The sequence below is a fragment of the Lissotriton helveticus genome, chromosome 6 (assembly GCF_964261635.1).
Source record: "Lissotriton helveticus chromosome 6, aLisHel1.1, whole genome shotgun sequence".
Classification (NCBI taxonomy): Eukaryota; Metazoa; Chordata; class Amphibia; order Caudata; family Salamandridae; genus Lissotriton; species Lissotriton helveticus.
This window is the reverse complement of record NC_136067.1, coordinates 290,805,360-290,831,749: the sequence shown is the minus strand read 5'-3', so window position 1 is coordinate 290,831,749 and position 26,390 is coordinate 290,805,360. Positions and strand designations below refer to the sequence as shown.

At 46.5% G+C, this 26,390-nt stretch overlaps 1 protein-coding gene across 2 annotated transcripts in view; it reads right to left on the bottom strand.

Annotated features, from left to right (window-relative positions):
• The window catches only part of LOC144762512 (b(0,+)-type amino acid transporter 1-like), a 246,698-nt gene that overhangs the window by 160,184 nt on the left and 60,124 nt on the right, over positions 1 to 26,390 (bottom strand). For both annotated transcript variants that reach the window (XM_078647735.1, XM_078647734.1), the window contains exon 2: positions 19,898 to 20,031. In XM_078647735.1, the coding sequence (XP_078503861.1) occupies positions 19,898 to 20,031 (134 nt within the window). The remainder of the gene's footprint in view (positions 1 to 19,897; positions 20,032 to 26,390) is intronic.

Below are 26,390 nucleotides of genomic sequence, written 5' to 3'. Positions count from 1 at the left end.
TGGCCCTCCGGAATAACAATGTGCCAAAACGTGGGAACCCTTAGGCTCTAGCACAATACTGCGCAGAACAGTGGAGCCCTCTAGCTCTGGGATCAACTATGCCCATTGGAGACCTCTGGCTCCTAAAATAATCATACCCCCACATAATTGTGCTTTAAAATAACTGGGCCCCCTAGGAGCCCCTCCGGCGCTGGAGGCAATGGGGCCGAAAATGGGGGAGCCCCTCGGGCTCTCAAAGCCACCTAAGCCCCTACGGTGGAGCCATTCAGGCTCGGGCAACATTTGGAGCCATCTGGCTCTTTGAAATCAAGAGGCCCCATCATTGGAGCAGCCCTCTGCCAAGCGGGGCTGCTCTGCGGGAGGCACTGGCGCGTGCCTCAATCTGACGCCCCCCTTCAGGCAGCTCTACTCACCGGCTGCTCTCCGGAGGCGGTGGGGGACGCTGTCCTTTCCTCTCGGTCGGCCAGGGCTCTCCCTCGCTCATGGGAGCCTGGGCGGGGCTCTCCATACTCCACGGGGGGAGAGGGTTTGGCCTAACGGCTAAGGCGCTCGACCTCGGACCTGGGGATCTGGGTTCGAGTCTCGGTAACGACGCCAAAAACCCCCTGTGATTCTAGGCAAATCACTTAATCTCCCCGTGCCTAAAAAAATGAAAGTATGTCCTCATGTAACGTAACTGGTGCTATGTAAAGCGCTCTGATAACTGATTCGGTTCGGTTCTAGTTCGCGCTATATAAAACTCTGAAGAAAAAAAAAGAAAATGCGGGAGCTCTGGACACGACGGCTGGCGCCTGCAGGCCTCTCCCTCCTTATGGGAGCCCCGCCTTACTTCTGCGCCATTCTTCACCCGGTCCCCCGTCTCGGGACTGTGTCTTTTGTTATGGAGCCCACGCGGCTCCGGGCTCATTCCTCCTCCGGGGCTCCCCCTTGCTCATGGGAGCCCCGCAACCCTCCTGCTGCTTCCGTCGGCGGGCAGGGACTACCATTGGAACCCGGAAGTCCAGCCTGCCGTCAGGCATGCACTGTAGTGCCTGACTTCCTGTTTTTGCCGCGGCGCCGGCATCTCTTTTTCGGGGCAATAACGAGGGGTAGGCTCCCTCGGTGCGAAAACAAAAAGTAGAAGGGGGGTGGGCACCCGCTAAGGCTCCCAGAAACGGGGTGGCACCCGTAATATAATTAAAATCAGGTAACGGCCAGACTCGGGGTGGGCACCTGGAATTCAACAATCCAATGCGGGCCCAATGCAGGGTAGGCTCCTGCCAACAAAACATCGCAATAAGCGGGATGGGCCCCCGCGCTGCACCGACAAATGCAGCAATGAGGGGCAGGCTCCCCCAACCACGGGGCAAGCAAAAACAAAGCGTTTCCCAGGCTCTAGGGGGGCACGGAGACCACTAAGCTCCCCAGGAATGGTACCTAAAGAAAGAAAAGGGTCCCAGCAGTCCTGGGCATCAGTAGGGGCAAGCAAAAAGGGCACTCCAGCAAGGAGACAGCCCCCATGGCGCTCCCTCCTGGGCCCCACTAGCAGCAAACCCCGTCCTGTTAGGATCCAAGCAAGAACTCCAGGTATCCAGGCATCCAGGGGCAGGGCAGGGTCCAGGGGCCAGCACACAGGTCCCTCCAGCAGGGAGGCAGATCCCATGGCGGTCCCTCCTGGGCCCCACCAGTAGCACGCCCCTGGTAGATTCAAGTGGCAAAGTCAAGAACATTTTCATGGGGTCACAGCCCCTCTTTTAAACACCAAATCCTTTGTTGTCAAAGGTGCAGGCAAGGGGCGAACCAGATGCAACTGGTTCTTGAGCACTTTGTTTTGCTCAGCCCCTCTGCCTATTCACAGGATGGGTCAGGGACATCAGACACACCACAGGGGGTGGAGCCAGCATTGTGGAGGGAAGGCCCAGCCCTATTCAGGATCCCAGGTGCACCCCTCCCTTCCATCAACATGCAGATCTCTCCATTCACCTCCGGGGCAGACCCATCCTGACTCCTGGAGCCAGGCACACCAGCCAGCTCCAGCCAATCACAAGCCAGACAGTCAATTCACATTCACTGCACAGACATGCCAACTTCTAGAAGTGGCACTTCCACACTAGACACAATAAATCCGCGCACATCATCGCGCAGCATTTAATCACACAAGTCCGCCACACATATCCCCCATGGGAGGGCAGGCCAATCTCACACATGCACTCAGAGAGCGCATGCACTTTACACTGGGACACAGTGTCAAAGTGCACAAAGACCAGAAATCACTATAATTATGTAATATTAAAAGGCAAAAGGTTCAGGGGTGAACCTGTCAGAAGGGCCAAGTCCAACATACGCCTACTGCGCACAAGCTTCATTCCTACATCAATGATTATACCCAACTCCATTTCAACCCCGTGTAGCAGTGGAAACAGGTAGAGCTGCACCGACCCCACTACAAGTCGCTATATACCACACTTACAAGTGTCCCAGAGGAGAAATAAACACTGTGGAAACTCTGAGGTGAGCATGGGAGAGTCTGCGCAGACGAGACAATATCTCAATACTCTATTCCCCCTCAATTCCATTGGTGTATAACCCCCAGCTTCACCCCCTGCATGACAGTGGGGTTACTGGGAGGGCGAGACGGCTTGGCCTTATCACTTTTGTAGATCTCTAACCCAAAAACACACTAGGAGTCACAGGGGGAGAAAAGGGAGGCCGCAACCCACTCACAATATTATAAACAAAAACGGGCCTCACCTATACTCCACCCAATCCTTAAAGGTACGACAATTCAAACGGTTTTCAATCTTCTTCTTAATTTCCTTGAGTGTGATTACTTGCACTACTCTAATTGTCATGGTGTATCAATCATTATTTTAAAACCCATCCTGGCTAAGTTCCCACCTCCCATAAATAAATATGTGAAAAAAGGGAAGAGAGAGAGTACCTCACGGTAGTAACACCAAGGGGGCTGCTGACTGATACTCGCCAGCTTACCCACTTGTCATCATAGGATACTCTCTCTCTGTGTGGAGAAAAAAGAGAAGAGAAGCGTGTATTCTCCTTTTGGAACAATCTTAAAGAAAATGTAGTGAATGGTAAAACTTAGATATAAGTAATTCATCAGTGCCTACTATTTTTTATAAGTGGCCATTGAACCCATGTGTGAATCCGTGAACATAATTTTCACCTTTAAAAAACGGTGAAGCTTGCTGGCCTGACAATTTTATTAGATGCTGCAAGCTTCCCCAATTAAAAATGCTTTTCGTCGAACCATAATCAATTCTATATTGCCAACATGTTTTGTTGCTAAACCATCTCGCAACTTCTTCAGGGCTAATTGGGGTTCCAATTCTCAGCTTCACTCACAATTCACCTAAAACCTGTGATGGTACCAATAAAAACACACGAAAATGAAGCGAGTTGTAATACCATCTGTTTCCATGAAGACATAATGAATTCTAATATTGTTTAAGCACACAGTTTGCTACATATGATGTACATAATCTTTGCCTAGCGGTTGCGAAGCCTCAGCGTACCTGCAACTGTTTTCACAATGGACAACGCGTCCTATGATCACCTGCCCTAGGGGTGACTACCCACTGTCTAGCCCCCTGCAGAGGTTCAAAAACAGGTATAACATGTTATTTCCTTATTCTTTCAAACGCTAACATGCCTTTATATCATTAAAACCATACCACCAGCGTACTTTCAATTCTCTGGCTTGTGCATATAACATCCAAATTTCCGTCATCAGCATGTAATATGCAAATGTTTCGAACTGCTGTCCTGCTCGCATCCTTTCCATGTTGATGCAACCAGCGTGAGATACAGAGCCCAATGCCTAAAGTATATACCACGCATGGCAACACCTCCAAAGACCAGTTAGGGCCACCTCAATCATACACACACTCCTTCGACTTACAGTACGCATCCCAGTCCGCCTCTGAGCAGAAATCGTCCTTACCCCTGCCGCGTCCCACCGCAGCTGCAGAGCGGTTTAAGGGCATTCCAAGCCCCGCCCAGCAACCGCATAAACATCTGGGGCCGCATCTTGCCGCTCGTATACGGCAGCCATCTTAGAGTGGGAGACAAGCTCAAATACCCACACAATAAAGTTTTGATTGACAGGACCCGGCTGCACAGTGTAATGCTATTCCAAGCGCCCTTTGATCAGCCACCACGTACACATCCGGGGCCGAATATACACGGACACCATCTTAGAACTGGAAGTCAGCGTCAACAATGCCAGAATACAGTTTTCAATTAGCTATAAAGAAGAACCAATTTTTCTTTGCTCTTCACTAGGATTTACAAAAAAGGCTTCTTGCTCCACAAAAACCATCCTATATCTGCAAAACACCAATGACCTGTCCAATGGTGTAGTCAAATACCACTCATACATCCCTTCAAGATTATTGCGATGGACACTGTATGCAAACTTAAATTTCCAATGCAGTCTACCATTGAAACCGGCAACATATTGAACTGTCACTAGTTGTGATGGCATATAGGAGGATAAGTGTTTTTTTTATATATAATGCTGGATGCGATTCACTGACCGTAAAGGCATTCTATTTCACTAGCCTAATGTCGGCCGTGTATCATCCAGAGTCCACATAACCATTAGAAAAGCGGAGGGTGTAATGGGATAAAGAAACAGAGGACAAAGCCTTTTAATGAACAGTCCGACCCAGAAGAAAGACCAACATCTCCACATATATCTGTCGCATTAATGTGCTCCAAACATGACTGACTGTGACCCCATTATAATGTGAAGGGGGGAATGCCACGACAAATTGAACTGTGACTAATGTTGATGGCATGTAGGAAAACAAGTATTTTGAAATGGTGACCTCTCCACATGTACATCTCAATATCGCTAATGTACTACCTCCATAACTTGCTGTTACCCCATTACAGTATAGAGAGGAGAACGGGCCCTTAGAATGTGAAGATGTGTGAGTCCAAAAACACATAACTGAGCACACCCTCCTCAGAGTCTACTAATCCTGTTCCATTCAATGGAATCATTCAGTCCCTCCCGATCTACTCGTTCGAAAAAAATCCATTTAGCTTCTTTCCTCGCCAATATGGTTTCAACATTGTGTGCTTCACCCAGCACCTTCCCAAGAATGGTCCATCTCAAGTCCCTGGGATCATGTCCTTTCTCAATGAAGTGTTGCACCAGTCGCATAGTCAACTTTTTGGCCTTAATAGTGCTCAAGTGCTCTTGTATGCGCACTTTCACCTTTCGTGAGGTTAAAACAATATAATGTAAACCGCAACTACAGGTCAGTCTGTAAATAACATTAGACGTATTACAATTGCTGAACTTGTTCTAAAACCAAGTTCTACCATTATGCAGAGTTACACTTTTGGTCACCTGAGTAAGATTACATACCGAGCATCCCCCACATGGGTAATGACCTGTTGGAAGGGAAGTAGACTGTGTTGTTATTGGAATGCAAGTGTGGACCAACTTATCTTTAAGATTAGGCGCTCTTTTAAAAGAAAACCGTGGCCGTGGCATTTTACTAGTGGCGGTGGCATTTTACTAGTGGCGGTGTCAAGAATAGACCAATGTTTTCTCACTATCTGTCTCATTTTCGTTGAAAGGGGATCAAAAGTGGTGACAACAGGGAGGGAATCTTTTCTCTCCTTGATATTCCTCTCCAGCAAAGCTTCATGTGGAGTGTTCAAAGCACGTTTACGGGCTTGCTTAATGACTTTAATGGGATATTCCCTTTCCTTCAATTTGGTCACCAATTCTTCCAACTGCTCCATAAATTTGCCAGTTGTAGAACAGTTGCGACGATATCGCAAAAACTGGCCCACCGGGAGATTATCACTTGGGGCTCTTGGGTGAAACAAGCGATTGTGAAGGAGGGAATTTCTGTCTGTTGTTTTATGATGGACATTAGTAGCCAGCCTTTGATCCACAGCAGTGATGTCCACGTCTAAATATACAGCAGATGTATTGCTGATTGTCCACGTAAACCGGAGGCACTCTTCAGCCTGGTTCAACCATGTCAAAGATGGTCCTCTGTACCTGTCCAGATACAGAGGACATCATCAATATACCTCCTCCACAGGGAGATATTCTCCTTAAAGGGATTTGAGGTGTGATGGATCATATTCTCCTCGAACTGGCCCACATAGATGCAGGCCAGACTCGGGGTGAATGTGGCCCCCATTGAAGTCCCCGACACCTGCAAGTAAAGTTGGTTGTTGTACTCCAAAAAATTATTTGTACGTACTAGTTCAATACATTGCAGAAAAAATGACTGGGGGGTGTCATAGAACCATTCAAGTGCCCCCAGAGCCCGCGCTGCTGCCACCAGCGTGGTGTCCTGGGGGATGCTGGTATATAATGATTCAATATCAATAGTCACCAGCAGTTGGTTCCTTGGATCAAACTCAACGTCCTTAAGAATGTTCAGTATGTCAGTCGTGTCCTGCATGTACGAGCGTTGCGTAATAACTGCCTCCCTCAAGAAAAAGTCCGCAAATAGGTACAGGGGTTCCAAAACAGATTGGATACCCGAAACAATCGGGCGCCCTGGTGGCGGACGCTGTGGCTTATGGATTTTGGGCAAGATGTAAAATGCCGGGACCAGCGGGTTCAGATTGATAATGAAATCCACCTCATTAGATGTTATCCATTTCTTCCCTACTGCGTCCGCCACCAGGCTTTTGATTGTGTCAAGTAGTTCAGTTGTAGGATCCCGCATCAAAGGATGGTAATTCGTCCGGCTCCCCAACAGTCTCAACACTTCAGCTTCATAATCGCTAGTATTAAGTACAACTATGGCTCCGCCTTTATCGGCTTGTTTTATCGTAACCAGTTTGTTATCCTGTAGCGATTTAATAGCCGACCAGTCGCTTTTGCTCATGTTATTTAAATGTGCCTGCTCATGGGGCCTTCCAGGACTTCAATGTCATGAAGTACACGCTGTTCAAAGACAGTCACCTCAGGACCCAATGAAGAGGTCGGGGGACAAAAGCTTGAAGGACGGTGTAGATTGGTAGCAAAAATAGAAGGAGACACTTTTTCCTTTGCACAGAATTTATGTATTTTAATCTTCCTCATCATCTGGAACAGCTCAGTTCTGCAATTAAAAGTATTGCGGCGGGGGTCGGAACAAAACCAAAGGCCTATATTTAACACCCTCAATTCATCACCTGTCAGTACATAGCCAGACAAGTTGACAACCATGTCATTAGTACAGCTGGGCGCGGACTGTAGACTACTTTCATCAGTTATCATTGGTAGGTTCTGCCTCTGCTGCGTGTGATGCGAGGGGAGTATGTCTGCCATGTTGGTTGAAAGTGGGCCCTGCCCCTGCCTCGTCCTCTCAATGCCGAACCTCCTCCACCTTGTTGGCCTCTCTGGGTTTGCCCTACAAAAGCCCTCAAGAGTACACCTAAATCCTCGTTAGTCCTACTTTCAGGCACAAAACTGACCCTATTTTGATTAGATGTTGAAGGTTGTTCAGATACCTCTTCCTCTTCACTACTGGTGTTTCAAATGTCCAATTATTTGGCGTACGCCTCTGCTGTCTCTGGCCACCTCGTTGAAAATTCTGGCCCCTTCTTTGATGGTTCTGATAACATGACTGTTCTAGAGGTGTTTCATAGTATATATCCTTAACATAAGGGAAACACCCACTCATGTGAGAACCGATCCAGATTTTTCTTGAGACCCTTGATTTTTTGATTGACCATATACGTTTTGTAATCCAGGAAATCACCATGGATCCAAGCCAGTTGGTCTTTGGCATCTAAAGTGCTGTATCACTCTTTAGTGCCTCTTCCAGATCAAGAATCTACTTGAGCAACTCCTCACTCAATCTCTTGGCAGTGTTTATAATTAAAATCAACCAGTCTCGGGTGCACTTATTAGCTATATAGCTCCAGTCCACCCGGAACTGTTTGTCCTCCAAAAAGATTTTCGGTTCTATTCTAACTGATAGGCTCGGGGGAGAGGCTTCTTCATGCAAATATTCAGTCATAAGGGCCCCATGGAGAGCTACGATAATCTGGCGTTTTTGAGATTTGCTAATTTATCCCATTCTTCCCTCGATGTAGAGTTGGTAGTCAGCGGGGCATCTGGTAACAAAGAGGGACCTTAGAGGATTAAAGCTATCTGTTCATCTGAAAATACAAGGCAGTTCATTACAACCACACAACACCTAATTCGTTCTTTCTTTATATGTACATAAATTCAAACAACTGTGGCTTATTTATTCACAACGAACTCTCACAATAAAACCGCTGTCAAAGCAGCATGACTCTCACGGCTGGGCCGCTGTACATAATACAACAACACACTAGTAGTCACAGGGGAGACAAGTGAGGCCGCACGCCACTCACAATATTATAAACAACAACGGGCCTCACCTATACTACACCCAATCCTGAAAGGTACAACAATTCAAAGGGTTTTCAATCTTCTTCTTAATTCCCTTGAGTGTGAATACTTGCACTACTCTAATTGTCACGGTGTATCATTCATTATTTTAAAACCCATCCAGGCTAAGTTCCACCTCCCATAAATAAATATGTGAAAAAAGTGTGAGGGAAGAGAGAGAGTAACTCACGGTAGTAACACCAAGGGGGCTGCTGACTGATACTCGCCAGCTTACCCACTTATCATCATAGGACACTCTCTCTCTGTGTGGAGAAAAAAAAGAGAAGAAAAGTGTGTATTCTCCTTTAGGAAGAATCTTAAAGAAAATGTAGTGACGTGTGATAGTAAAACTTAGATATAAGTAAACCATCAATGCCTACTATTTTTATAAGTGCCCATTGAACCCCTGTGAGAATCAGTGAACATAATTCTCACCTTTAAAAAGCGGTGAAGCTTGCTGGCCTGACAATTGTATTAGATGCTACAAGCTTCCCCAATTAAAAAAATGTTTCCGTCAAACCATAATCAATTCTATATTGCCAACATGTTTCGTTGCTAAACCATCTCGCAACTTCTTCAGGGCTAATAGGGGTTCCAAGTCTCAGCTTTACTCACGATTCACCTAAAAACTGTGATGGTACCAATAAAAACACACGAAAATGAAGCCAGTTGTAATATCCATCTGCCTTCCACGAAGACAAAATGAATTCCAATATTGTTTAAGCAATAGTTTGCTACATATGATGTACATAATCTTATCCTAGCGGTTGCGAAGCCTCAATGTATCTGCAACCGTCTTCACAATGGACAACGTGCCTATGATCACGTGTCCTCGGGGTGACTGCCCACTGTCTAGCCCCCTGCAGAGGTGCAAAAACAGGTATAACATGTTATTTCCTTATTCTCTCAAATGCTAACATGCCTTTATATCATTAAAACCATACCACCAGCGTTCTTTCAATTCTCTTGCTTGTGCATATAACATCCAAAATTCTGTCATCAGCATGTAATATGCAAATGTTTCAAACCGCTGTCCTGCTCACATCCTTCCCATGTTGATGCAACCAGCGTGAGATACAGAGCACAATGCCTAATACACCATGCATGGCAACACCTCCAAAGACCAGTTGGGGTCATCTCAATCATACACATACTCCTTCGACTTACAGTACGCGTCCCAGTCTGCCTCTGAGCTGAAATCGTCCTTACCCCTGCCGCGTCCCACAGGTGTGTTAGAAGCTCCGACCACGAGTTAACACTGCTGTACGGTTTAAGGGCATTCTAAGGCCCGCCCAGCAACCGCGTAAATATCCGGGGCCGCATCTTGCCGCTCGCATACGGCTGCCATCATAGAGTGGGAGACAAGCTCAAATACCCACACAATAAAGTTTTAGTTGACAGGACCCGGCTGCACAGTGTAATGTTATCTCAAGCGCCCTTTGATTAGCCACCACGTATACATCCAGGGCCGAATATACACGGACGCCATCTTAGAACTGGAAGTCAACCTCAACAACGCCAGGATAAAGTTTTAAACTGGCTATCAAGAACCAATTTTCTTTGCTCTTCACTAGGATTTACAAAAAGGCTTCTCGCTCTACAAAAACCATCCTATATCTGCAAAACACCAATGACCTGTCCAATGGTGTAGTCAAATACCACTCGTACATCCCTTCAAGATTATTGCCATGGGCACTGTATGCAAACTTCAATTTCCAATGCAGTCTACCATTAAAACCGGCGACATATTGAACTGTCACTATTTTTTAGGGCATATAGGAGGATAAGTGTTTTTTACTACATTTTCTTTAAGATTCTTCCAAAAGGAGAATACACACTTTTCTTCTCTTTTTTCTCACACAGAGAGAGAGAGTGTCCTATGATGATAAGTGGGTAAGCTGGCGAGTATCAGTCAGCAGCCCCCTTGGTGTTACTACCGTGAGGTACTCTCTCTCTTCCCTCACACTTTTTTCACACATTTATATATGGGAGGTGGAACTTAGCCTGGATGGGTTCTAAAATAATGATTGATACACCGTGACAATTAGAGTAGTGCAAGTAATCACACTCAAGGGAATTAAGAAGAAGATTAAAAACCCTTTGAATTGTCGTACCTTTCAGAATTGGGTGTAGTATAGGTGAGGCCCGTTGTTGTTTATAAGATCTCTAACCCGACAACTCTTTCACCAATCCACCTGGAGTACTAAGGGAACAACCCCCCCATCATGTCAGATCTACTTTTATACTATCAAATTCGAGCAATCTGCCAGAAGTTATATCACTCCTCCCGATTGCTCCCTGTGCACTGCCATCTCTTGAACACTTGCTAACTGATCCCTCTACCAAGAAAATTATCACGCAACAGTACAATATCACTCAACGAACTTCTCCGGTGACGGAGACTAAGGCGCAAGCTAATTGGCGCACTGATCTAGACCCGTCCCTTACGGACGAACAGTGGACCTTCTGCTGTACCCAGCTACAGTACCTATCCCCAAAAGTACAATTTGAGATGAATCCATTTTAAATTCCTCCAACGCATTTACAGTACCCTACTACATATGTTCAAAATTGACATCCGATCAGATGCGAATTGCTGGAGATGCAAATAACCGCAGGCCACTTTCCTACATTTAGCATGGCTTTGCCCGCCCATCGCCAAATATTGGGGCAGGGTATACCAGATAATCCATGAGATCACTGGGACGCAATTGGAATGCACACAACTGATAACCTTACTGGGCTACGTCAAAAATGCTCTGCTTACAATGACCTGCTTACTAGCTAAGATGCTTCAATTGGCCAAATGAAAATCGCCATATATTGGAGAAAAAACACGTCCCCCTCAATAGATACATGCATTCATGATATCACGTACTGCCAGGAGCAATTGACAATCTTCTGGGAATTAATGCTTTTAGAGTTCAGACATCTGGGCACCCTTCATTCAATGGATAACCGCAAGAAACACATACAGACACATCCCTAAATCTGACGACATCTACGCATTAACTGCTCACACTATGAATGTCTGGGGGTGGTGGAGTGAGCTAAAGAATGATGGTGGACTAAACTAGATCAGTTGACTGGGGGTTAGTGCTTGCAATGTTCAACACTCCGTCCATCATCCCCTTTGGTTTTGCTTTGTTTGCCCTAAGTTTGCAGGGTATGCCCAGACATGGGTCCCTTGCTCACTTTGCCACTGTATTCAAGCTAGCCTTGCTGATGAAAGCTGATTAGCCAGAAACCAGTCCCAGGATGCTTGTTTCCTGTCCAGGGAAGACATGGGTTGGCAGTTGGGGCTGGACTGTTCCCATGAGGCACAGGGTCAGACTGATTTGCATATGGCCATGTCTGAACTGGGGTGGCGGAGTGAGCTAAAGAATGATGATGGATTGAACCCAGATCAGTTGACTGGGGGTGAGTGCTTGCAATGTTCAACACTCCGTCCATCATCCCCTTTGGTTTTTATTTGCTCACTCTGAGTTGACATGGTATGCCCAGACGTCGGCCCCTTGCTCACTTTGCCACTGGATTCAAGCTAGCCTGGCTGATGATGGCTGATTAGCCAGAAACCAGTCCCAGGATGCTTGTTTCCGGTCCAGGGAAGACATGGCTTGGCAGTGCGGTCTGGACTGTTCTCATGAAGCACAGGGTCAGACTGGTTTGCATATGGCCATGTCTGAACCGGGGTGGCGGAGTGAGCTAAAGAATGATGATGGATTAAACCCAGATCAGTTGACTGGGGGTGAGTGCTTGTAATGTTCAACACTCCGTCCATCATCTCCTTTGGTTTTGATTTGTTCGCCATAAGTTGGCAGGGTATGCCCATACGTGGGCCCCTTGCTCACTTTGCCACTGGATTCAAGCTAGCCTAGCTGATGACGGCTGATTAGCCAGAAACTCGTCCCAGGATGATTGTTTCTGGTCCAGGGAAGACATGGCTTGGCAGTTCGTGCTAGACTGTTCCCATGAGGCACAGGGTCAGACTGATTTGCTTTTGGCCACTCTGAACTGGGGTGGCGGAGTGAGCTAAAGAAAGATGATGAATTAAACCAAGATCAGTTGACTGGGGGTGAGTGCTTGCAATGTTCAACACTCCGTCCATCATCCCCTTTGGTTTTGCTTTGTTCGCCCTAAGTTGGCAGGGTATGCCCAGACGTGGGTCCCTTGCTCACTTTGCCACTGGATTCAAGCTAGCCTGGCTGATGACAGCTGATTAGCCAGCAACCGGTCCCAGGATGCTTGTTTTCGGTACAGGGAAGACATGGCTTGGCAGTTTGGGCTGGACTGTTCTCATGAGGCACAGTGTCAGACTGATTTGCATAGGGCCATGTCTAAACTGGGGTGGCGGAGTGAGCTAAAGAATGATGATGGATTAAACCCAGATCAGTTGACTGGGGGTGAGTGCTTGCAATGTTCAACACTCCGTCAATCAACCCCTTTGGTTTTGCTTTGTTCGCCATATGTTGGCAGGGTATGCCCAGACGTTGGTCCCTTGCTCACTTTGCCACTGGATTCAAGCTAGACTGGCTGATGATGGCTGATTAGCCAAAAAATGGTCCCATGATGCTTGTTTCCGGTCCAGGGAAGACATGGCTTGGCAGTTCGGGTTGGACTGTTCCCATGAGGCACAGCATCAGACTGATTTGCATATGTGCATGTCTGAACTAGGGTGGCGGAGTGAACTAAAGAAGGATGATGGATTAAACCCATATCAGTTGACTGGGGTGTGTGCTTGCAATGTTCAACACTCCGTCCATCATCCCCTTTGGTTTTGCCTTGTTCACACTACGAATAGAACAGGTAACAATCTCAAGATGTATATCTCACACCAGAAACCTATTAGATGATGGGTAGATCAAATACATACTGTAAGTACAGGTAAAACACATCTCGCTTGTCTGACATACAATGTGCTGTATCTTCTGCAACATTGAAAATGCCGTTAACTATGTTATTGTGATGCCTTGTGTCCCTATACCCCTCCCCTAATGTTCAACCAGAGTTCGTATCACTGATTTATAATACCGAATACCTATCCAGCATTACAAACTGTATTGAAACACTGTATTGGTATATAAATGAATAAATAAAATAATTTTTTTTAAAGCATGTCTGCTTGAGGGCATGCAAGATATCAATGTGCGTGTTTAGCAACTATTTAAATGAAAACGTAGGAGAAATCAGAACATAGAAGGGCTTCACTCCTTCATTACAGTGAGGCAAACAAGTGTGTCCAAAGTTAATAGACTCCAAAAGGTATTGCAACTTTTTCAGAGTGTCTGGAGGCATCATGGTAGAACACGTCCGAAGGAACTCCTGCGCTAGACCCTAGCCTTCACTGGCTAACTTGCATCCAAGAAGGTCAACATCAGGGTTCTTTAAAATGACCGTTGTAACCATGTTACATTAATATGGTCACTACCCTGCCCATCGTAGTTAGGAACAGATTTAAATCATCATCAGTAATGTTGATATCATCAATGTATGACAACACCTTGGATCAGGTTGTAAGATCTCCATGATGCACTCCGAGAACAAACCAGGAATATTTTTAAAGCCTAAAAGCAACCGGAATGATAACTGCACTCCATCGAAATTGAAGGCAGTTAGCTACTCAATTTCAGGTGCTATATTTTGACAAAAGAACCCCTTAGAAATAACCAAATTCACTTTTTTTTGCACCAGGTTGGTCATTAAGCCTATGCTTTGCAAGTTTTACTAGATATGTTCGAATGTGTGCATTCAAATTCCTATAGTCAAAAACTATTCTATATGAGCCATCTGGTTAGGAGATGGGAAAAAGGGGAAACTTGATTGGTGAAAGACAAGACGCTATTGTGCTCGGTGCTGCCACTAATCTAATATTGCTTTAATACCACGTTTTGTTTCTGGTTTTAAAGGGTATTGGGCTTGTGGTTGTGGTTCACTGCATAAGGAAATAACATGTGGACTAAAGTGTTCGTCTCATCCTGCTTGATTTCTATATAAGGCCGGAGCTTGTCTCACAGCCAATTCACCTGCATGAATTTCCCTGATATCGTCAAGTACTATGGTAGTGAAGGCTACCCTTATGACTTCCTCCCCTGGGATGCTTCCCTAATAAAAGCTGGAGGCCAGTCTTCTTCCACTATGATAATGTCATAGTCATCAGACAAATGAGTCCAAATGACTGCTTTGATAGTAATTGGTATGTTCCCTTCAATGTGTATTTTGTAAATGTAAACCCTATTGGGAAGATTTAAGTGTTGAGCTGGGGTTTTGATCTGTATAAAGTCATCAGCTGGATTTGCATCCAGAAATCTCTGAAGCGTCTGATGTACTACTGTGACTTCTGCGATACTGTGTACAGATGCTCGTCCCCAAGTCCTGTTGCGCAGGAGGACTCGCAGCTTGGTTTGCATGTTTCTTAGAAAGTCTTGCACATTTCTTCTTCTTTACTGGGGTTTTAGAGTTCAAGCCTTTCACTTCTCTCTTTATGCTGAAGTCAGTCCTGCGTCCTGCTTCACTTTTCCTACTGTACTCCTCTTAGTACTCAGATCGCCTTCCCCTTTCTATTCTTTTACCGTCAGTGTCCAAAAAAGAATATGAAGAGCGGCTATCAGAATTCTGATATGGTTCAGATTCTTCACTTTTTTTGCAGTCTCTTAAGATATAACCACCCCTGCGGGATTCCTGGGAATTGGGTGATCCAGTCCATTTCTTATCTTTATCTTTCTGTTTCTTCTTCCCTTCCTCTACCTACAGAGGTATAAACTCATGCAATTATTTTAGGTAGTTTCAGTTCCCGATCTTGAACTGGAACTGCTTCCAGTCTCTGATGTATAGCCAGAACTGAAGCAGCTCCCTTGATGTTGTCTGGGGTGATAAATGACACTGTAGAGAAGTTCTTAATTAATGTCACTCCTAAATTCAGAGCTGGTGCAGCTCCATGCTCATTTTGTACTTCTCTCCATGCATTAGGGAGGACTGCCAATGAAGGCAAGGTGTAGCATGTGTGCTGGTATAAGTGCATGCAAAGAGGCTTCACCAAGTGTTGCACCTCCCTATGGAAATCACCATTACCAGAGGGAGACACATAGTCAGTATTCTCTGTTTGTCTTGGGAGGTAGTGTATGGATGCACTGCTTCCAACTGATTGATCTTACGAGCAATTCAGAAAGCAATTTCACCACGCTTCATGGGCACTTTTCGTATGATAGCGTTAATAGTCTGCGGACTAACAGTTTGTACTTGTGCGGGAGCAGCAGGTCCTACTACGACAGCTGGTCTGGAGTTTAGAGTGGGTTGTACAAGTCTCCTGTATAAAGGCGACAGTGTAATTTAATACCCCTATCACCTGGGCATTTGTTAAGGTGCCACGGCAATGAATGGAAGTGTAACCCCCCAAAACTGGCCATGTAGCCTCTTCATTGCACAGAGGCCCCAAACACGGGGTTGGTGGGTGGTTGTGTGTGTGTGTGTGTGTGTGTGTGTGTGGTGTGTGTGTGTGTGTGTATAACAGTTGACCACCAAACCAATTTTGGTGTCCTTGGCGCGCCCACCTATTACTATGGACACCTCCATAATTATGTAATAGTGGTTCAAGTGTGAGTGAATAGTGGCAGTCCAAGCTCTTTCCCCTGGTGAGGGATGCGAGGCCCCCGCTGAATCTGGGAAATCTGAGATGGGAGCCCCGCTGCTTCCATTACCTAGGGGTCCACATATTCCACACGATGGAAGACGTGAAGGAGGGCAACATAGGGAGGGCGCTTCACTCGCTTAAGGTCACCATGACCTTCTGGGGGAAGCTCCCTCTTTCGGTGATGGGACGCATCTCACTACTTAAAATGGTGGCACTACCTCGGCTGCTCTACTTCTTTGTAACATTGCCAATTTGGATATCAGTGGCCTGGTTCAGGGAGCTGGACTCCTGCATGTCGGCCTTTGTGTGGAGGTCGGGACGCAGATGGGTAGCCCTTAATACATTAAAGCGGCCCAGACTGGGGAGCGGCATGGCAATGCCCGACATGGAGGCCTATTATTATTATTTTGAACTGCAGAGGTATACGTAATGGATTGCGGGAAGCAGGGACCAGACAGGGGGATGCCTCTGTTTGCCCCGGAGGGGTCCGCTGTGTTCCGAACCCTGCTGAGGACAATTAGGCTCCCACAAATCAACAGTAATGAACATAGGGTGATACATCGGTGCTGGGGCAGATGCCTACAGAAAACTAAAACAAAGCGCCCATACTCCCCAGAGATGGCGCTGCAGCAACTGGAAGCCCTTCCCCGCGAAGGACAGTGGTAAGGCCTGAACGAATGGAGAGAAGCAGGGGCGACAAAGGTCGGGGATCTGTTCCGGGACGGGATCTGTTCTCTCCTTCGAGGACTTCAGGGCGGACTGGGACACACCACCAGGGCACTTTCTCCTACATGGGGCGGTCACTGGAGCAATACGACACCACTGGGGTACGGGGACGGTGGAACCTTCGAGGCACTACACATGCGAATATATGAGCTTGGAGGGTGGAACCATCAAGGCGGTGGCCTGCCTATATAGAGTCATTCCACGGAACTCCACACAACCACTAGATAGACTACGACACAAATGGGAGGACGACATTGGCAGGCCACTAGAGGATAAGGACTGGGACAATTTTTTAGAGCGAACTGCCAAAGTATCTCGAAATGCACGGTTTAGCCTGATCAGCTTTTATGTACTCCACCAAGCCTATTTAACCGCAGAACGTATCAACCGATATTTTGTTGGTGCAGATGCTAGGTGCCCGAGGTGTCAGGAACAGGGGGCGACGTTTATACATATGATTTGGAGCTGTGCCTCCTTAACCCAATACTGGCAAGAAGTGACACAAGTGACAGCGAGGGTGACGGAAAGGGTGATCTCCTGTACACCGGCCCACGTACTGCTCCATTTATTTCCACACTCTGCTAAAACCAAAACCACATCCAGGTTCCAGGACATGGCATTTATTTTGGCGAAGCGGGAAATCACTAGTAGCTGAAAGAAATCGGGGGGCCCTGAGATCATCACATGGAGACGTGAGCTGGAGAAGTGGGCAGGTTGCGAGAGCAGGGTCCTGCTTCGGAATGCACGGCGGGGAGTGGGTAAGCCAGAGACAGAGCCCAGGCATGGGATGGGCTGGTGGTGGACTTAATGAGACTGGGCAGGGACTCGGATGCCAAAACACCAGAGAGAATCCAACATGTAGAGCATCCCCAGGGACCAGCTTAAGGTGGGATACCCCAATAGAAAAGCGAGAATGGAAGCGATTCCTAACATTGACACACACAGGTGCAGGAGGGGGGCACAACGGAAGGCTGTGGCGCACCATCACTGTCCATGCCTGGAATACCAGGGAGCATATTAATCGATCTGAACAATACTCACGGGGAGACAGCAGTGTGGTGAGGGGGGGAAGGGGTTATTGTTGTTGAGGCCTTATTGCCAGGAGAGGGGATGGGGGGCATACCTAATGTGAAAGTAATAGCTCAGGGGAATACTGTGAACTTACAAGTTGCCATGTGCAGATGGGGCACGGTGAGGACATTGACAACATCAACAGGTTAATGGGTTGTATTCCCCGCTTAAGAACAATGTATACTGCTAACTCTATGGTGTTCGATGTAAGCATTATGAAAGGCAATAAAGTTTGTTTGGAAAAAAAATAAAGTGTGAGTGAATAGTGCAAAAACTATTGAAGGTGTAACCGTAACATACAAACCCGACGTTGGGTGCCAACTGTTGCCAAAGTTACGATGTTCGTGTAACTCTACAAGGTGTACTTCCCCGCCCACAGGTAAACTTTAGGTCAATGCATCCATGAAGAATGTAACAGAAATATTATTGTTGCCCCGCAGTAACCTATTCAATGTGTAATTGCTTTTGGGTTATTAACAATCCCATAAAGGGATAAGGAGCACCGTGGTAATAGTAACAAACCTATTTTGTTAGTCACAGTATAACACACACACTGCTCTAAGAAGAATGAACACTTTAATTTAAAAGTAGTTATTGCTAGGAGCAAATTTGTTTCTTAGTACATCTAAAACAACAACACAGAATATTATCAAAACAGCAAGTAGGAACCTTTAATTACAAGATTAAAATGAACATTTTGAACATTGCTAAAATGTTATTTAGGATCTAACACCCTAACATTGACTTCAACGCACTATTCTAGGAGAGCAATGAAAGCAGAGCAACTTGCAGTCTAGAGTTTCTGAGGGAGAAGCAATGAAATGCATACCTTGTTGACAGCAAAGTCTATCTTTATCAGTGAAGGCATGAAGACAGTGTCTCGAAGAGTAAACGCACAAGGAGGTAGCAGAAGGTTGGTCTTCCACCAGGACTTGGCTTTATCAACTTCAGGCGAGATGTAGCATCTGCAAAGTGTGAAGTGTGCAGGCAGTAGGTAAGATAGCCTCTTGCAGAATCTCAGGCAATAATCTGGGCAAAGGACCTCTTCTGACAAGTGGTTATGTGGCAGTCCTTACACACTAAATCTTGTCAGAAAGTAGAATTTCTGACATGTTAAGGAATGTCTGAAATAGATTATGTGCCTCAAGGTAAGCATCCGACTTTTCTTCATGAGCATATAAGGTAAAAGGACGCTAATTCAGGTTATATGTCTGTATGTTTTCTTATTTAACCTTGAAATGGTTAAGAGTAGACATTTGACCTAGATGACTGTCGATTAGGTGTCTGCATCTATATTATTAGTCAAAAAACGTCACATTTTCACACTTCTTAGAAAGATAAGGCCATTCGACATCTACGTCTAATGGCAGACATGACAATGATTCTACGTAAATCAGGGAATATGGAGACTTCCATTGACTAAGACAGGGAAGATGGTGACATCCATTGTTTTGAGATTGAGTCGGGCCTACATAAAATGAAGTCAGACCTTAAGGACTTTACGTCAAGGAACTTTGCATTTGCTGAGTGTACCTTGAAGGGGCCGAATGCGGTGAACTCACCTGAACTCAGCTGCTGACTCTCCATGAGGCCCACTGTTGGAAACTCAGGAGCTTCACGCAGAATTGTGCGGGCAAGACTCATTTCAGGCATGTCAGCCGGAAGGAACTTCTTGCTAGCTGAAACACTGTTGCCTTTAAATTACAGTCAAAGTGGACTCTTGAGACTCGGACTACTAGTGGGGCATACCCTGGATATTACCAATAGTGAATGGGGAACAACCACTATAGCTAGAGCAAGGAGGGAATCGCCAACGAAACACTAGAGCCCTGACCTATGTTTTTGTGGCCTCACTATAGTGCCCAAAGTATGGATGTGTCCTCGATGTCGGTATTTGCCCCATTGGCATGCAGACTTCACACACATTATTTGGTGCTTTTGTACACAATTTACTGCCCAACAAAAAATGTTGTACTTTCAACCAGTGGTATATATTGCTCTACTTACCAATACAGGCCACTCTCTGTTACTAATAAAACTCTGGAAGTCAATAAACAACTGAAAACAGTTTCCACATTATAGCTCACCCCCAGCTGATGGCCACCGCACCTGAGGATAAGAGTTCAGAGGGGGTCATTGCTGAAAAGTAGCTCACGTTGACCAGAATATACACGCAGGTGACCAGGGGAATAGCAATCATGACGGCTCTTGGAAGGTTTACCTGTAGAACATCGAATACATTGGATTGTGCAGTAATTGGTGAAACAGTTACCTTGGTCAGACATATGTTCATTTATTTCAGTTGTAGGCATGGGGAATCAAGGAAACCGGCAATATTCAAGGATATATTAACAAAACAGACTGTTAATTTCTCCTACCAGCATATATTGTGAAGTATGTATGTAATCTCATTAGTTGTCCACATTTACAAAAGGCCCTATTAGTTCCAGTGGATTACTTGGATCCACAATTATATATATATATATATATTTTTTAATGTTATTTATTGGCATTTACAACAAAACAATTCTGTTACATTCCAACAAGCCAATAAGGAATAGATTGAGAAAGGAGGGCATACAGTCATAGTCTTTTCAGTACACAATGCTAATAATAGCTCACATCGTACCCACCTACCTCAAATCTCAGACATGACAATAATTGAGCAAGGAATATTGCACATATTTCAACAATTATTAACACAAATGTAATGATGTTGCACATATCTTCCCAGAGACACCCTTTGCTACAGTTGTACAATGTGGCCTCTGGCCGGAGCTATCTTTTCATGTGCTCTAGCATTGAAATTGGGTGTGGGGTGTTGACATATCACATCTGAGGAGCAGTTTGCTTGCCCACCGCGTCTGTTACTTCAGTCGGTATTTGTAAACCAGCGTTCAATGTTAGGAACGGCTCCCATATATTGTGGGGTCTGGATGAGGGTGGCATCAATTCCCAAAATGTGCTCAATTGTGCCTGCCCATATGTGACGTCTCTATCCCAATCTTTAAGGGAAGGCACTCGCCGTCTGCCTCAATTAACTGCAACCTGTCTCTTAGCAAACAGTAGGAGGAGTGCGTGCAGTTTACGATACTTTGGCGGAGTGTCCTTTACGTACCTTAATAGGTCAAGGATAGGGGACGGGGCCAGCGACACCCCCAATATGCTGTTCACAGCCTCGAAAATCTGCACCCAGAAGTCGGCTATCTTGGAACATTGCCATGCAACGTGTAAGAACGTAGCTGAAGCACAGCCACATCTCCAACAGGTATCCAAATCGTGAATGCCCATCCGTTGGAGTCCACCTGGGTTCCTGTAGTATCTATGCAAATATTTAAAGTGGATCAGCCTCAATTTATAATTCTGGGAAAGCTCCGACAGGTGTTCACAGCAATAGTCCCATTGGGCTTCAGTCAGCTGGTGTTTCCAGTTCGTTTTTCCAATGCTTAAATGAGTTTGGCATTACTATCGGAGCAGTGCCTTGCATGCAGACATAGAGGTGCGTAATAAGTTTACAGGGAGACAAGAATTTCAGCAGATTTTCTAATGCAGGTAGGGTCGGCGGCGCCCTCGGGAATTCTTCCCAGAGGGTATGATATTCCGTGCGTATTCTATAATATATAAAGATCTCAGTAAACTGGGCCAGTTGACCCTCGGGCGCCACAGGGGGAGGTCTGAATTCATCTCCAGGGTATAGGTCTTCGAATGTCTGAAGATTCATTTTCTGAGCTAAGGCCTTACTCATACTGTCCTTTATGCAAGGCATCATTGGGTTCTGGGATAATGGGATGGAAGGGGCAAAAAGCAACGGGATCCCCACTCGTTTATGCAGTTCATCGCATGACCAGCACAGGGTCCCAGCAGAGTCTATATCACCGCGAGGGTGGCGTGCCTTTTGGTATAGCGCAACCTTAAGTGGGATGGAGGCTATTACATCTTTCTCGACCACCACGTGAGGCTGAAAGGGGGTCGGGTGCACCCAGTAATTTAAAAATTGTGCTTGATCCTGTGCCTCATGGGAACAATCCAGCCCGAACTGCCAAGCAATGTCTTCCCTGGACTGGAATCAAGCATCCTAGGACCAGTTTCTGGCTATCAGCCGTCTTCAGCCTGGATAGCTTGACTCCAGTGGCTTAGTGAGCACGGGACCTACGTCTGGGCATACCCTTCCCACATAGGGTGAACAGCAAAACACACAAGATGGCCATTCCGTCCATCAATTGTTGTTTTTGCATTTATCACCCCGAGTGGCATGGGTATGCTCAGACGTGAGTCCCATGCTCTCCATGCCACTGGAATCAAGCTATCCTGGCTGACGACGGCTCATAGCCAGAAACAGGTCCTAGGATGCTTGATTCCAGTCCAGGGAAGACATGGCTTGGCAGTTCGGGCTGGACTGTTCCCATGAGGCACGGGGTCAAGACTGATTTGCATAGGGCCATGTCTGAACTGGGGTGGCTTGGTGAGCAAAATAACAATGGATTATTCGCAGATCTGTGACTGGGGGTGAATGATTTGCCATTGTGCAACATTCCGTCCATCATCTTGTGTGTTTTGCTGTTCACCCTATGTGGGATGGGTATGCCCAGACGTGGGCCCCACGCTCACTAAGCCACTGGAGTCAAGCTATCTTGGCTGAAGACAGCTGATAGCCAGAAACCGGTTCTGGGATGCTTGATTCCGGTCCAGGGAAGACATGGCTTGGCAGTTCGGGCTGGACTGTTCCCATGAGGCACAGGGTCAAGACTGATTTGCATTGGGCCATGTCTGAACTGGGGTGGCTTGGTGAGCAAAATAATGATGGACTAACCCCAGATCTGTGACTGGGTGTGAATGTTTTTCCATTGTGCAACATTCCGTCCATCATCTTGTGTGTTTTGCTGTTCACCCTATGTGGGAAGGGAATGCCCAGAGTGAGTCCAGAGCTCACTAAGCCACTGGAGTCAAGCTATCCTGGCTGAAGACGGCTGATAGCCAGAAACCGGTCCTAGGATGCTTGATTCCGGTCCAGGGAAGACATGGCTTGGCAGTACGGGCTGGACTGTTCCCATGAGGCACAGGGTCAAGACTGATATGCATAGGGCCATGTCTGAACTGGGGTGGCTAGGTGAGCAACATAACGATGGATTAACCCCAGATCTATGACTGGGGGTGAATGTTTTGCCATTGTGCAACATTCCGTCCACCATCTTGTGTGTTTTGCTGTTCACCCTATGTGGGAAGGGTATGCCCAGACGTGGGTCCCGTGCTCACTAAGCCACTGGAGTCAAGCTATCCTGGCTGAAGACGGCTGATAGCCAGAAACCGGTCCTAGGATGCTTGATTTCGGTCCAGGGAAGACATGGCTTGGCAGTTTGGGCTGAACTGTTCCCATGAGGCACAGGGTCAAGACTGATTTGCATAGGGCAATGTCTGAACTGGGGTGGCTTGGTGAGCAAAATAACGATGGATTAACCCCAGATCTGTGACTGGGGGTGAATGGTTTGCCATTGTGCAACATTCCGTCCATCATCTTGTGTGTTTTGCTGTTCATCCTTTCTGTCTATGGCATCATTTAAAACTGCGTTAAAATCTCCACCCCACAGAACAGTGTCGTATCCTGTCACCTTAATTCTGGACCATATATCTTGAAAGAAATCGGGGTAGTCTGTATTCAGACCATAAACTGCTGCAATCACCAATGAGATCACTCACAACACTCCACAAATAATGACAAATCTCCCCTCAGGATCCCTGTATACCTCCTTCTCGCGCCAGTCTATCCCCTGCTTAATCGGCACAGCTACTCCTCTGGCATAATTAGAGTAAATGGATGAGTACAAGTGTCCCCACCTGTGATGTCGCAGTCTCTGGGACGGTGCAACGTTTAAATTTGTTGCCTGTAACAGACAGACGTCAATGTTATGTCTGGATAAATAAGCATGTACAAGCCTAGACTTCCGACTGTCATTTAACTCTCTAATATTCCACGTTAGAAAATGTAGTGGTTGTGCGTGCGTGTATCTGTAAACAGCCCTTCAGCGTGGAGTAGGCTCTCAGTGAGCATAAAAGTCAAATCGTAGGGTGTGTACAGTGAGTCACATCTTGTATTCGTACTGGCAACAAACCAACAAACAATCCCCGCCATCCACCCACCACCCACTCCAACACCCCAATCAGGATGCAGAATATCCCCCCAACAAAATAAAATATAACAGTCTTCTCAAAGTACGAAGGAAACTCCCCATGGGAGCGTAGTGACGTCAGCAATCACCCCTGTGTTGACAGGGTGGCTGGGAGTACTGCAGTGTAAGCTACAGGCCCACCCCGACATCCCCAAGCAAGTTGACTTAACTGGATAAAATATACCTCAGAAACCCACAGTCATATAGAAAGTGATTACCACACAGCTCCACAACTCGTTGAATAAAGAGCTCAGATCAGAAGATAAAAATGTCACAGATCAGTCATTGTCACTTAGTTGGCCAGTCACCGATGGTGCTGCTCCAGGAGGGTCTTTACCTCTCTTTCCCCCAATGTGCTTGGCGAATTTCAAGGCAGAGTTTGCATCAGTAAAATAATGTGCAGTGCCATCATAAAAAACTTTCAACTTGGCGGGGTAGAGCAGAGAATATGGGATCTGCGCCTGCAAAAGAATTCTCATGGCTTATAGAAATTCTTGTTGCGCCGCCTGCACCCCGGGTGTGAAGTCTGGATAAAACAAAATGTTGTTATTCTGATAGGACAGTTGACCTTTTTCCCTCGCCATTCGCAACATGTTATCCCTATCTTGATAGTTCAGCAATTTGGCAAGCATTGGTCTAAGCGGCGCACCCGTCGGAGGTTTCTGACCCATCGATCTGTGTGCTCTTTCTACTACAAAAACAGGGGATAGATGAGGGTCAAATAGCGCATGTAACAGGTCTGTCACGAAGGTTTCCATCTTAGATATGGAGGTGATCTCTGGAATTCTTGTAATATGTAGGTTATTTCTGTGTGACCTTGCCTCCAAATCACCGTTTTTAGCGCGGATCCCCTAGAAGTTTATCCATGTGTAGCAATCGCTCTTTGGTTTCCACTTGAAATTCGTGGAATTTGGTGTGCCGGTTTTCCAGGACATCCAGGTGGGTTTCTTGAGCGGTGACTTGGGCTTTGACCGAGTCCAGCTGTGTGGTCAGGGTATCTAATTTAGAGTCAATGTTCCTCAGGCTGGAGCTCATTTCCAACATGAGAGTACACAAGTCCTCTCCTTGGTCCTCAGATTGCATCTCCTGTTGCTCGTCCGTGTATGAATCAGAGGGCAGCTCAGTTTGGCACGTGGAACGTTTATCAAAAGTGAGCTTTGGCTATTTGGCATACTGTTTACCCATGTCGAAATGACCAGTTGGCGTGCTACTATGATCTGAGGAAGTTCTTCAGCCTCAATCAAGTCCCCGGGCTCCCCAGTCGTCGATCTTCTCCTTGCCAGTGACTCAACTTGCGGCGTACCATTCAGCTTGACCCAGCTAAGGCTTCTTTCAACTCCCCAATGTCGAGTATCACCTGTGCACACTCTCCCACCTATAGTAGTCTATGATACCAGCACCTACCATATGCGGCAGGGGAGGCAGGCCAGCACAAATCCTTTCATCTCAGGGTTCAAAGGAGGGTCTCCGCAAATTCCGCACCAGGCATCAGGAGCAGCCTCACAGGTAAATAGACCCGGTGCAAACGCCAATCATCAAACTCTCCTCAAGTCCTCAAGGAGAGCACAGTACCCACTCTAGGCGCTGTACCACTAAGGCGCCCCAATGTCCGTATGTTGTGGCTCTGTACCCGCACCACTTATGACCGTCACATCAACAGCGGGGGGGTCAGGCGCTATGACATTCACGGAGCTGTCACCCCCTTACCTCTGCTTCTCAGCACCACCAAGCGCTTGTAATAGCCCCACAGGCTAAGTGATTCATCCAGAGCGTTCAGGTGTTACTCGGGGGCGGGGGGGCAGCCCCTCGCCGCCGCACTTCAGCCACAGATAACTCAAAGCGGCTCCGCACCACCAGCGGCGCCAATAATTCCCCGGCAGTAAGGGGCTCGGGTGTAATGGCAGAGACATAACCCCCACTGCGAGTGTCTCGATTCCCCAAACACTCCGCAAGTCTCAGCAGTGAAAAGCAATCTCCAAGGGCGCCTAGAATTTCTCCTGGCACGTGCACACTGTATTATAGATGCTGAACAGACATAAATACGCCATGAAGAGGTGTAAATCGGGGTCCCATGTAGCTCCAAGAATGTTATGTTCTTTAAAGACGTACTCATTCTTGAAAGGAACCAGTCCTGCTTAAAACAAAATCCTGGCTGTTAAATTATCAGGTTTAGTAGGCAGTGATCCCTTGGGCCTATGTCTACTTCCTAGGGGGTCTTGAATCGATTTATAAAAAGGGAACCTGTCCAACTGGGTTAGCTTCCCATGAAAAATATGTTATCGCCTCCCTAGATGAATTGGTTACTTTCAATAGTTTGCTTTCACAAACTACTGATACATACCATTTTGACTCGCAATTAGGAAGGGATGCCCCTTTTATACTCTTTCCTAACTAAGATTGAAATGGGCTGCTGAAC